The 13,067-nt window shown below is 37.9% G+C and overlaps 1 protein-coding gene across 9 annotated transcripts in view; it reads right to left on the bottom strand.

The window, feature by feature from the left end:
* cadpsb (Ca2+-dependent activator protein for secretion b) overlaps window positions 1-13,067 on the bottom strand; it is a 102,027-nt gene that overhangs the window by 18,116 nt on the left and 70,844 nt on the right. For 4 of the 9 annotated variants that reach the window (XM_036570954.1, XM_036570945.1, XM_036570947.1 and 1 more), the window contains exons 11-18: window positions 12,792-13,004; window positions 9,581-9,592; window positions 6,241-6,377; window positions 5,063-5,250; window positions 2,787-2,888; window positions 2,583-2,646; window positions 2,274-2,397; window positions 579-647 (exon numbers count right to left, since the gene is read on the bottom strand). In XM_036570954.1, coding sequence (XP_036426847.1) covers window positions 579-647; window positions 2,274-2,397; window positions 2,583-2,646; window positions 2,787-2,888; window positions 5,063-5,250; window positions 6,241-6,377; window positions 9,581-9,592; window positions 12,792-13,004 — 909 coding nt within the window. The remainder of the gene's footprint in view (window positions 1-578; window positions 648-2,273; window positions 2,398-2,582; window positions 2,647-2,786; window positions 2,889-5,062; window positions 5,251-6,240; window positions 6,378-9,580; window positions 9,593-12,791; window positions 13,005-13,067) is intronic. The other 5 variants (XM_036570946.1, XM_036570949.1, XM_036570948.1 and 2 more) reach the window with 3 other exon arrangements.

The following is a 13,067-nucleotide window of genomic DNA, read 5'->3' as shown; positions in this document are numbered from 1 at the left end:
ACATTTCAGTTAAACTTTTGTGTTTCTTCATTAACGCAATACTCAATTCATAAAACACATAGTTAGTGACTAGTAATTAAAGGGAAAGATTTAGCGAAAAATCAAATCAACAAAATTTCCCCTTGACCCTACATGGTCAGCCAGGACATGCTTTAAGGCCAAATTTTGCTTCTTTAGTTTAGCGCTGGAGCTACAAGACTAGCATTGCTAACAAACACTAAAATCACTAGAAATCAATAGTCACCCAAATCCTTTCTGTGAATACATCCCCAAAACCTCTTGATGTGTTTTAGGACACAGTGTGTTTTACCATAGGTAGACGTGAACTTGTTTATCTAATTATACTGATTTTCTGCTACAGTATTCGGAACTGTACATTAAAAAGTGTCAAGAAAATACCCAATCTGGGAGTGTTCATTTTATCAGTTTTAATACTATCTATGTGGGGCCTCTATTTCATCTTCTCTCCAAAAAAATAAAAATAAGAGTTAAAAAAGGAGTGACAATTTCATGAAAGATGGGGTGAACAGGAGTGAAGAAAGAGGTTAAGGGATGAAAAGGATGAGGAAATTACTCACGGATGGTTAAATCCATCACTTGTGTAGCCAAGGAGTAGACAGGGTGATCATACATTTCCCTCTTTTTTCCTGAAGAAAAAGAGGATTTCGGCATGCAAGAGTTTGGGGTCAGAGGTGAGGGGGTTAAGGGTTAAAGATGGTGAAGGGCATGTCTGGTGGTCACTTGTGCAAACTCTTATTGTCAAGACAATGGCACTGAAATCATTTGAAAAGGGAAGATGCAGACAATGCCCCAGAAAGAATAAAAATAAGTATTGTATTGTTTGGTTCACCATTTGTGACCCTTGGGGATCACAAATTACAAGGAACAAAATATAAGGGCTAGTGACTTGATGACTAGTTGGGAGAGGGAGAGTGGGGGTGAGTTGGGGTCAAAAGACAGGGAAGAACTCAAATGAACAGGGTCCCCTGTCTTTTTGAAGGTAAAAAAGCCCAATTCCAATAAGACCATCACGATATTCCTGGATTATTTTTTATCTCTGATTCACCTGGAGAGTCTTTTCTCTCCTGGGTCCTTCCATTGAGGTATTTGCCATTGCTCACTTATTCTGGGGTTTTGTTCCATTCCCTGGTTAGGATCAACAGATATCATCTGTCCAACCTTTTTCCTAACCATAATCTATACCTAACAGCCCTTAAACTCTTTCACCGCTTTCCTTTCAGACTTTCTCCAAACATAGGACTTCTGTCCCTTCCTTGCTTACCTTAAGCCCCTTCCTCAAGTCTCTTCCCAATTCACTAGCCTTTGACTTGCCATGAAGACCTGAATGGAAGGAAACTCAACAAAGCCAAACACAGGCCTTGGGAGATTTACTTTGATCCATACATGCAAGAATATTCGTAAGGATAGATCTTGGCTTTAGAATTGGGCAGAACTGTATACAAAGAAACAGAAAGGTGCAGGGTAATGGAGGATATTTTACATCCTTATGTCAAGTCCTTATGTTCCATTTTCCATGTCACCTGAAGTGAATGGAAGGGACCAGAAGCTCTTCACTCTATGAATTTGAATGCATTTTCACTCACAAGTCTACAGCAAGAGAATGCACACAAAAACATCTAAGCCTTGATTCAATAACATTTCATTTGATCAAGTTAACCAAAACAGTCTCTGAAAATACAAAAGATACAGGTAAGTAAGTATTCTTTAAAATGAAACTGATGAAATACTGTGGTAATTAATGGGACACAAACATTCTCTTTTTCACATTGTTTCAAGTTGGTCTAATTTACAGGTTGAAGTAGAGAAATGCACTTTTTATAGGCTTTCAACAGGCAGAGAACAAAGTTGTACCAGCTCAACTCTAATTCACTGACTTCCTAAGTGAATAAAGAATAAATTTGATTGAAGAAAAATTGCTTTGTGCGAACAGAGGACTTTTGTCACTGGTAAACTAAGCAGGTTATTAGATAATGCATTTATATTAACATTTTGGGTTAAATCTATTTACAAATGAATTCACTCAAGTGGTCGATGGAAAGCCAAAAAATGCAACTTCAAAAGAAAATATTACTTCCTGTGACACATTCTGAGCTCTGAACAGCTGTTAACATCTTTAAGATCTACAGCAATTTGACAATGTAGTGACAGAAGGCAGGATGAAAAGGCAAAAGCTGTTCATCTGTAGCTCAGATCCAACTGGTGGGTCAGAAAGTTAAAGGCATAGTGTGAAATGGGAGAGCAATGGTAGTCACCTTCGACTCTAGCGTAGTCAGTAATGCGCTGGTAGTTGATCTGAGCTGCCTGCTCCAGGCATTTACGGATCACACCCTTTACGTCCTCCTGCGGGACTGGGGTCACAATGTCCTTCATAAGAACCTGAGGATCAACAGAACACAAAACTATAACTGTCTGTGTATTTAATACTGCTGTGTGTGCTCTGAAGCACAGTGTTCCACAAGAGACTGCTTTCTCTCCCTCCACTTCTCAGATACAGAGTCACACACACACACCCACTATCTCACCTAGAGCAATGTATCTATAGAAAACAGTGGTGTCATTACCCTCTCCAGCAGAGACAGAGTGGCTTTCAGTGCTCCCTCAGGGCGACCAAAAGGAAAACAATACCTACGTCAGGAACAAAACCACAATGAGCAGTGCTGCAGGTGGCATATTTTTGGAATAGAAAGCTAAAAAAAAACACATCAGATGTGCTGAAAAAAGGATGAACTAAAATTATAGTATGTGGCCTAGCAGCATCTACTCACCTAAAGTTCGTGATCTGGTTCTCCAACAGAACGCGTAATCGCTCTTTGATTTCCTCAAAGCGTTCTTTTTCTTCCACAGTTACCGTTCCAAGACCATCAGGTCTATTTCAGGAATAAAAATATGATTCCAACTGTTTAGGAATTAGTCAACCTTTACTGTGCTACAATACACAATATTCTTATCACGGACAAGTGCAAGGACATCTTTGTTTCAGCACTATTTCTCTGACCTCAAAGAGATTTTGGAGAAGATGCCCTAACATTTTTAAAAATCAGAATAGATGAATAAGTTGCCGATTCATTTTATTCTTTTATTTTCCGAGATCAATCAATCTGAAGCACCCAATTATTAAGTTAACCTCACAGTACATGTTCCACAAAGACTATATACTACATAGTCTGAACACATTTACTAACAGTGAAGGAAGGGGCTAGAATTCAAACTGTAGGATGCTGAACCTAGTACAATTAAACCTTTTTTTCCTGTTGGAAGCAGCAGATGGGATGCTCACTACGATACTTGGGACATGAAGTAGCCAAGTTACAGCTGTCAAGGTGATGATTTTCAGCGTGTAGATCATGTAGTATTAATGCACATTTCACTTGGCCCCTCTGGGTCTTAGACATTGCTAAGTCATTTGTCATTTAGCTACTGACGAAATGTGTACTTTGGACAAACTCCTAATCTGTCACTAATTTGCAAGTAGTGCCATGGTTGTGCCTTGCACTCTGCATCACCTCAAGGCGCTAACAAAGAGGGTCATTAATAATTATTAAGCATTCTCATTCCCCCTGAGCCTGTCACTGGCTTCATGCAATCCATTTATTTACAACACAACTATTACCAACTAAAAACAAAGTTAGCTGAAAGATGACTTTTAGGGGTTTAATCACATATTTTTGGATTGAATATGCACAAATAGCATTACTACTTGAATGTGGATTACAGCAAACCTATCCTCGAGGTGGCAGCAAAGGCACATCCTTGTGAAAGATTGATTATGGAGATACAGGAATGACTGATTATTTAATCTTTTAGTAATTTCTGTCCTTTTAAATCTTAGCCTCTATGTTCCCATAATTGGTATAATTAAGGGAGACAAAATAATAGAAAAAAGGGACATTAAGTGACTAAATTTTAAGTAAAAGGCAATACACATGCAGCTTTTATTTTAGACTAATTCAATGCACCAACATTTAAATTTGAGCTAAAATAAATTAATAATAACCAGCATTAAAAAAAAGTTGTCTCATCATTGATCAACAGAGGTTGAACGCTAAAATAATTTGACTGAGACACACAGACAGTTAAAAAGAACAGTCACTACAAACACAGAAAATTTGCAGACTGTTTCAACTAAAACTGTGTCCTGTTACAGCCACAGTGCCTCATTTGTGACGAGAATGCCATTTAGAAAACACTTAAGAGTTAATCTTTCATCCATATCTGTTTTCTTTTGCAAAAGCTAGAGGGAGCCTTCCACCCTCATTGCCTTCTCCCACCAGCTCAACATAAAAATAAATCTGTTCTATTTTAAGAATGGACCAGTTTCCCTGTTCTTCAAAACTGAAGCTGCTCACATGAGTCCAGTTAGCGGTCTAACAATACACTTCAATTTGATTCGATTCAGGATACTGGGTTTACGATTTCAAATTCTCACTATATTTTGAACAAAACTGGAATGAAGAAAAACAATGACTTTATCCACGTAACTGCATAGCTTACTCTCTTATTCTCTTATCCTGAGTTATCCAATATCAATTTCCTCCCCAAATTTAAAGCCCTCTTACCTTTGGCACACGAGGACTGGCTGAACTTTACAGTTCCTCTTTTTTTTAGACTCCTTTTTCCCTCCTGGCTTAGAACCACACCCCTGTAACTCAGACCCCCTCTGACTATCAGGAACATATGATGAGGTGAGCAACATTAAAACAATGAGATTCAGGGAGCAAATCAATGAGGAAGAGAAGGGGAGCCTTTAGGGTTTAATGAGCACTGTTGAAATACAGGGGAAGAAATGGATTAAGGTGGAGAGAACAAATAATAAGCCAAAATTAATAATGTGAAATGCCGCAAAACAAAACATACATGACATTTAAAGGAAAAAAAAAAACAAACTCAACAGACAAGCACTGAAGCAAAGGGTGATTAAAAAAAAATAAAAACCTTCTGATTCTTCACTGTTCCATAAGTTTTTCTTTAAACATTCCTGTAGACATGTCATTGGAGACCGGTGTGCAGCCTACCGCTTTTTCTAAGGAAACGGTAAGTGTACCTGTTCCCATGGACATGCGAGGCACAGAAAGCGAAGCTGTAGTGCAGCAGCGTCGGGTCAATCATGTTCCCTGCATCCGCTCTCTCCAGCAGGTCGCCAAGGTAACACAAGTGTCTGTGACATCCCCTCACTCCATTTCGAGCGCAATACTCATCCAGAACAAAGACTTGCCCTGGGCTAAACCATCCCTGCAAGAAAAACAGTAATACAATAAAGAGGCTGGGAGTTGTGTACTTGTAGAGTAGTGCCTATAAACCTTAAAGATGTCATGGACCCTTCATGCGTGTGTGCCCTGGGGAAATGGCCTGCGGGTTGTGGTCACTGAGGCTTTCACACAGTGATACTGTAACTGGGCTAGTTAGTACACTCCTCGAAATATGTTGGTGTCCCATCGCATGAAAACATATTGCGAAGCACCTCAGATTAAGTGTTGCAACCTTCATCATCTCAGATTGATGGTACTACATCATAACAAGGAATTAGAGAGGACACAATAGTATGCAGAAATCAAAGCTGGTTAGAGTAGTCTAAACCCATGCTCAAGTAAAAATGTTCTTCCTTCATTGAATAATATGTAGAAGTAAAAACAACTTGAGTAGGAGTTACAAAAGTATCAGGTCAAACAACTCCTCAATTACTGAGTTCCCAATAGACCTACAGTGGAACGGCCTTGTACAACAGCAACTACCGGCACAGCAACTGTGGTTAAATTAGGTGTTATTCTTCTCTTTTTTGGGATTATTTTGGCCTAAAATAAAATGTTAAATGAGAGGTGTGAACAACGGCAAATCAATCCAGGCACTGAACCAAAAGAAAAAAATAAATAAAACCCAAAAAGTGATTAGGAACTTATTATGAATGGTTAAAGTGAAATTAGAGATGGCACAATAATTTATTTTCTTATCCAATACCAATATTTAACCCTTGAGTTTTGTCTGATACCAATGCTGATCTGATATTTCTTATAAGCTTTAAAATAAGCTATTTTTATTGAAGTAGTATTTTAAAATACTCAGGTATAAGTATAAACACATTACAATTTTATTTAAGTACCTATAACTGAGTAAATCTAACTAGTTGCTACTTATTTGAATGCAAATAACAAAAATATAAGAACTGCAGTATAAAATGAGTACTTTGTCTTCTGACACAAGCCTGTACTGCAATGTCTCACTTACCAGGCATGCAAAGTTGTCATTGAGCCTGTGGTCCAGTGTGAGCCTCTGCACCATCTCAAACAGCAAGGCGTGGTCAAAGCTACAAGGGTTAGCCGAGATAAACTCATCCATGCCGTGCTTCTGTGCCCTGTCAGCATCTAATCCAGTCAATCACGCAAGACGTAGGGAAAGGGGGGGTGGCGTAAGGAAGAGGAAGTTAGTAAATCAGCTTGTAAAAATACATCTTCCTTCAACAAAAGATCACCATCTTGTCAACTACTCTACAGCAACTCAAAGACTTTCAGCTTTCACATTGTCAACTTGCAGCAAAAGTCAAGCAGAGTTCAATTGGACCTAGCAATATGGAACTGGGCGATGCTCAAGTTCAACTCATCAACCCACATTCATTCTGGATGGACATGCATGGACTGATTTGGGTGCAGTTTCTCTACACTTTTACTAAGTTTTTGTTTGTGAAGATCACTAATTATAGATCTTGATGAATTGTAATGCTTTTATATTCACATGAATACAATAGATTCTGCCATTCGCAATTGATTAATGTCACTCACTTAGAGAGAAATGATGGATTGTGTGCTTGTAAAAATGGAAATGTCAGAAAATCAGGAGGATTTTAGCAAGTTACTGGTTACATGTTTTGCTGTTGTAGAGTACAGGATAAAGATACACTACAAAAAATAATAGTCTTCGTTTTTCAAAAGACTCGTTTAATTCCGAGTTTTTTTTGTTGGTGGTGTAATGGGACAAAAAACTACTGATGTCTCATAACAATTCTTTACTGTCACATTTTCAGGTACATTGCAGCTAGGACGATTGTGAGGTTGCTCTTTCCCATCTTAGCTGATTCTCATTTATGCATACATGGTTTGGACATTGATCATGTTTTATAATGCACTTGCTGTAAGAAAGAAAAATTATCAGTCTTAGTTTTCTATAAAAATGAGATCTATCAATTATTTTCTTCTTGTGACAAAAAAAGAAAACACTTAAAATTCTACTACAAAAAATACTATTCAAACAGGTGTTAAATATCTCCTTGCCTGGCCACTAAAGAATGACTTAGTTACTGAACAGAATGATGCAATACAAACTAGTGCAGTGATGACTGTGTACTAATGAAAGACAATATACAGAGAAAAATGTGTGCAGTCTTTGAGCTTAATAGTAGCTCATCATGTCTTTTTTTGACACATGAACAGGTAGAAATGGTTATGAATGTGTCGAGAAGTGGTGACTGAACAATATAACGACTTTTTACATAGAGAAAAGACAGGACTCTAAAATGTAATACTTGTAGCCATTTTTAAATGTTTCTATTTAGTTTTAATAGGGGTAACAAAGGTATTATAAATTTTAAATTAGATTTTGAGAGTTATTACGGGTCTAGTGAAGAAATATATTTGTAAAATGATCCATTAGGAGGGCCAAGAACACTGAAATGAGAGCTAAGGTGGCAAAAAAAGGAATAAAAGTAAATATTCCTTCATGGGTAAAACCAGAGAAGGAGAGAGAGGGAATGAAGAACATAATGAGGAAGAGAGAACCACGACAGAAGTGAGAATAGACAGAATAAATAACAAATTAAACATTAAAAATCATAGAGATTGGCGAAAAATATGGACAGCATTATGTAGAATGGTAAGTAAAGAATAAAAATGGGACAGGTGAGAAGGTGGGTTACAAAAAGAACAGAAAAGAGTGTATGAGGAAGAGAGGGAGGACATGTGGACAACAGAACAGAAAAAGGTGGAGAAAACAAGGGATAAAGTAAGTGTGCATGAGAGAGGGGATTAATATTAGAGCTGAAGAGGTATGACAGTATCTCAATGTAACTAATTTCCCGACAACTGAGGTGCCCTCAGATTAAAATGTAAAAGAGTCTGAATATGATAAAACTAATACACTGACACTATTAATGACTATCTTAGATTGTGTTTATTTACACGTTCATTTTCTTGGAACATGAGTGTATGTAAATGCTCCATGATTATCTACATTCACATGCGGGAAGACAGCGAGTACTATGCTTTCCAATGTCATGCAAGAAAACAAATTGTCGATACATTTTCCATTTTATATTAACTATTTGCATTCCTTATTTTCTATTAGCATTTGCAAGTTGACAATACTTAAGAAATTATCAGTGTGTTCACAACAATTGCTGAGCACACTAGCAAGCAAGCCACCGAGGTGGCACGCTAACAGGCTAGCATTACAGTTCTGGTGCAAGTACATGGGTTTAGCATGAAGCCAAAAGAGGCTAAAAGTGGGTCATTCATTCTCTGGGAAAATGGGGAATAACAAAACAAAAAAGAAAAACCCCTGCCCTTTTGCCACCACCTAAATGGACAACGTGACACTTGAGTGCTCTCCTACTCAAGCAATAAACGGGCAATCAAAACAGAAATTCAAAATGGAGTCTCTCATTGCTAAAGGTGCTATGCTGGGCCAAGCAGCTATTCAAAATAGGCCCAGAAAATTTGATAAATATTACAAAATCGGGAGTATTTCATGGTAAAGAAGGATGGCAATACCTAGTCTTTGGCATTGGCATTCAGAATACTCCACTTACATATTTGCCAACTCTTGTGAACCAAAGCCAAAAAGAAGAAAAGTGACTAAATGCTAAATGCAATTGAACCCTCAAGAGTAAAGCACTTCAGATTCAGATGTTTTCACCAAAGATATGTTGTAATCAGTAATCAATAGTTAAATTAGTCAAAATTTAAAACTGCTCAAAATAGTGGAACAACATGAACAATTGTTGGTCCAATTTTTATTTTAAGGCCATTTTGTCTGATTTTCACAGTTCTTGAGGAGCACCATAACTCCGAACTCCACTCTCTGGTGGGGTATTTTTTGCAGTGATGCAAGTGCTATAATTCAATTTGAAATTACCATTAGTTAGAAGCATAGCCTCTTGGTATATCTCGATTGGATGTTGTAAGCTCAAGCAGCTGAAAGCATATAAGCACTGGATTCATCTTTTATCTTTACTCTGAGGGGTCTTTTCACATCAGTGATATTACATACTGTAGAGAAGGCAATTATGCAAATAAATCAATCATAATAACTGAGCTTTATGATACTGAGAGAGGAATTAAAATTTCATGCATCCTAAACTGGCAAGAATAATGGAAGTTTATATATTTAGACCTACAACCATTAAAAATAAATCGACAAAAAAACAGTCTACTTTGGTCTAAGGCATGAAAAGCGAGATTCGAGAGAGAAAAGGAAAGAGGAAGAGGGAACAGAGAGAGTAAAAAAGCACGTTGCATTTGTCAGATAATGGTTTTAGGATTATCTGACTGGTGCTAGCTAACAGGGAAGCACTTACCCTTAAGTCCAGCTAGAAGACAGCAGGGTAAGAAGGGACAAACCAGAATAACATAAAGACTAGCAACAAGGCTGAAGGAAAAAAGCAGACACGAAAACCCTGACCCCACTACAGCTGCACGACTAAAAAAGGGTACAAGCAAAGCATGAAGGAAGAAAAACACAACATAAAACAACGACCTGTACCAACATGATAGTGCAGTCTGAGCTGGTGTGGGACAATGTCAGAGAGAGACAGAGAGACAGACAAAAAGAGAGGAAGAGAGACAGACAAAGGGAGAGAAACGGAGAGAGAGTAAGGGGAGAGAGAGACAGTGAGAGTGAGAGAGTAAGAGACAGAAAGGGGAAGATGGGGAGAAAGGTAAAGACTGGTGTCTTTTGTTTCTTGCATTCATTGTTCTGCTGCAGTTGTTTTTAACAGGATTCTTTGCTCTATAATCCACATGAGTGTGCTGAATCATGAACACTTACAGCATCTACATGGAGAAAGATAAGAGCAATTCAACTTTACATGTAACAGTGACTAATACTGTACTGGCAAACACACTTACCTTTAGACATCCATATCTGAATGCTAGTAAAAATGTGTATTTGATGCCAGTAACAGCAACTATAAGGATTCTATGAAGGCACTGCATCGGTTAAAGGTATTGGAAGATAAAGCCATTTATACTTGTCCAATATCTTCATAAGATTTAAAAATGAAACTCTCGTGAGACAAATTTGAAAACATTTCAAAAACTGCAAATCAAGGATCTACAAGACTATACAGTATTTATTTATGGGCCCAATTTATTCACATTATAATGTTAATGTTATCCTAAGTTTATTGCCTGTTTTATAAGGTTAGTATATAATAAGTCCTTTATCAAATACTGATCACAACAAAACAGAACATTCCAGAACCTTCATAGCATTCTAGAATCTGGCAAAATCAACTGCAGCAAAATTTGTACAGTGCTGTCTGCTGCAATTAAGATGTATAAGGTACATGGTGTGTGTTACTTATCTATGCCATTCAAAACCACTTGGATGTGTAGAAGGTGAGAGTGTGAAACATTTACACTGTGTAATAATGTTTCGGGAGGCGGGGTAGGGTCTGTGTTTTAGTGAGGAAGTTGAATGGCATCAGCTGAACTTTGTCAGGATTCAACTGACCACAAGAAACATTCACATACTGGACAAAAAACCAATGGAGAAATAACAAAGAATCTCTGTTGGTAGATTTGTTTTCCTGATCCTTCCAATCTCGTTAACTGTATGAGTTTACGCCTAGAAGAATTAAAAAAACGCTAATTTCACATGCTAGACTGCCTTAAATCGACCCTTTCATGGGTGGTTATTGCCTTTAAAACCAGCACAGTCTAACAAGAAAAAGGCAAAGGTGTTTACATCTCAGTGGCTTTCAAAAGCAGTTTCTGAAAAAAACCTGGCAAGACGCTGAAATTCAAAGGTGCACACCAAAAACATGGATTTGGTTCTGAATAGCAGGATCTATTTTGTTTATAGCCTCTAAAGTAGCTTAATTTGAATGATTGCTTTGAAAGATTTTTATTTTACCTGTTTGAGGAAAAGCATTTAAAAAGGCATTTGAGAATTCAAAAGTTAATTAAAGCCTTATTGATAACATATTTTGTTACACTAAGACTGAACTGAATGTTATTCAGTGTTTAAAAGGGTGCTTACTGATAAAATGTTTTTACAAGACTTCACGTTCAGTATTTAAAAGATAGAGCAGCTTTTAAAGATTAGGTTTCTACAGACGAGTTAGTCTGAGCTCTATACTGGTAATTAAGAGGCTGCACTTATTTTAAAACTTTTAATGTACAATGCAAAAACACAGCAATGAAAAATGAAGTTTAGACTACAGTTTAGACAAATCTAGTCACAGTCATAGCTGAGTGACAAAATATTTAGTGCTATATCATACTTGCAGACTGCAGTGCATATATTCTGAAAGTGGCTTCATCATTTTACGTTTTTGGTGGGCAGACTAAAACCCCACACAGAAGTCAAAGGGCAAAAATAAGACAGAGAAGGGCAGGGACTTGGGGAGTGGGGGTGCCAAGGGTGCTGCAGCACCCACTGATTTCATAGTAATGAAACCTGCAGTAGACCTGCATTGTTTAAGTGAATGCCATATTTTCATTATACAGAGCCAAAAACTTCTGGATGCTTTGGGGGCGTACTGCTCAAACACATGCAGGCTGAAGTTCATAGAGAGAAGGTCTATGCAGTTCTAAGTCCCAAAGCAGCCTAATACTGTTTTCTATTGTAAAAATGAAGTTTTTTTATCAACAATTATCTCCCGGTTGGTGGGCGTTTCAGTTTTAAATTTCACCATTGTGGGCGTCACATGATCGGTTACCACGCCACATATTTTCAGTGTGATTGATCGCCACTCATTAATGCATTAAGGTTGTCCAGGACAGAGGAGAGCGATGATGTGCGTCTGTTAGACACATATATTGTTGTCAATCGCTTCATTAGAGCAGTTTATTACATGTTCTGCTCAATGTAAATTAGCAAAATAAATAAATAAACAAATAAAATAAAACATAAAAAGAACAATGGCAAATCATTTTGCATGATGTCATTGGTGACATCACATATACCCTGGCACCCCCAACTTAAAACTCCTTCCCGCATTCCTTGGAGGACACTGGAATGAACGTACGTTTCACCCTCTGCACTCTTACCTTCCCTTTGCTACCAGTGCAGTCTGCTAAGCTGCCGCATGGATTAAAGCATTAGTTTCTCAACAATGACCATTTTCACAAATCATTGAATGAAACTGTACATTTTGAATGGACTCTGGAAATTGAACTCTGGCATTAGAGTTAAAATCTTGTGTAACAGATCTGAAATGCTCCTTGTGCAAAGACATTAAGGCACATACTGTGTTAGGCTGTCATTAATGGCTGAATGTCATTGTGTATGCATGCCTGTTGCATTGCTGTTACTGCTTCCCCAGGGGCTGCAAACTAGCCTGACATGGCTCCAGGTTAGCACAAACTACAAACCACTGCTCCTAATTATATTATGTAAGTTAGTTTATCATTAGGTTATAGTGAGCCCTCGCTCTGCCTTGAAAAAAAATTCCAACATGGTGAGAGCCCTGATTTATACATAAAATATCAAAATGAACTGCACTATGACTCTCTGTTTGTATGTGAGAAGTAGTGAATGCTTTGCCAGTGTCCTTAACTTACAGAACTGAGAGATGGGCGCATCCATCTGCGCTGAAGCTCCGCCCTTAGAGTTGAGTTTCTGGACCTGGGTGGGTGGGACTGGTTTATGTGATTGGCCAGTGGCCCGATACATGGCCTGCACCCATAGAATGCGATCCTGCTCATCATCACTGGCAAAAATCACAGTGTCGCCCTCCTTTACCGCATTAAAAAAGGCACGGCCTCCATCCAAACCTACATTCATGACATACAAGAGATGACATTAATAAAAGAGATTTCACACCACTTAAAGTGTTT

Source organism: Colossoma macropomum, unplaced genomic scaffold, assembly GCF_904425465.1.
Source record: "Colossoma macropomum unplaced genomic scaffold, Colossoma_macropomum, whole genome shotgun sequence".
Lineage (NCBI taxonomy): Eukaryota > Metazoa > Chordata > Actinopteri > Characiformes > Serrasalmidae > Colossoma > Colossoma macropomum.
Note: the sequence above shows the minus strand (reverse complement) of the source record. Positions and strands in the feature narration are given on the sequence as shown.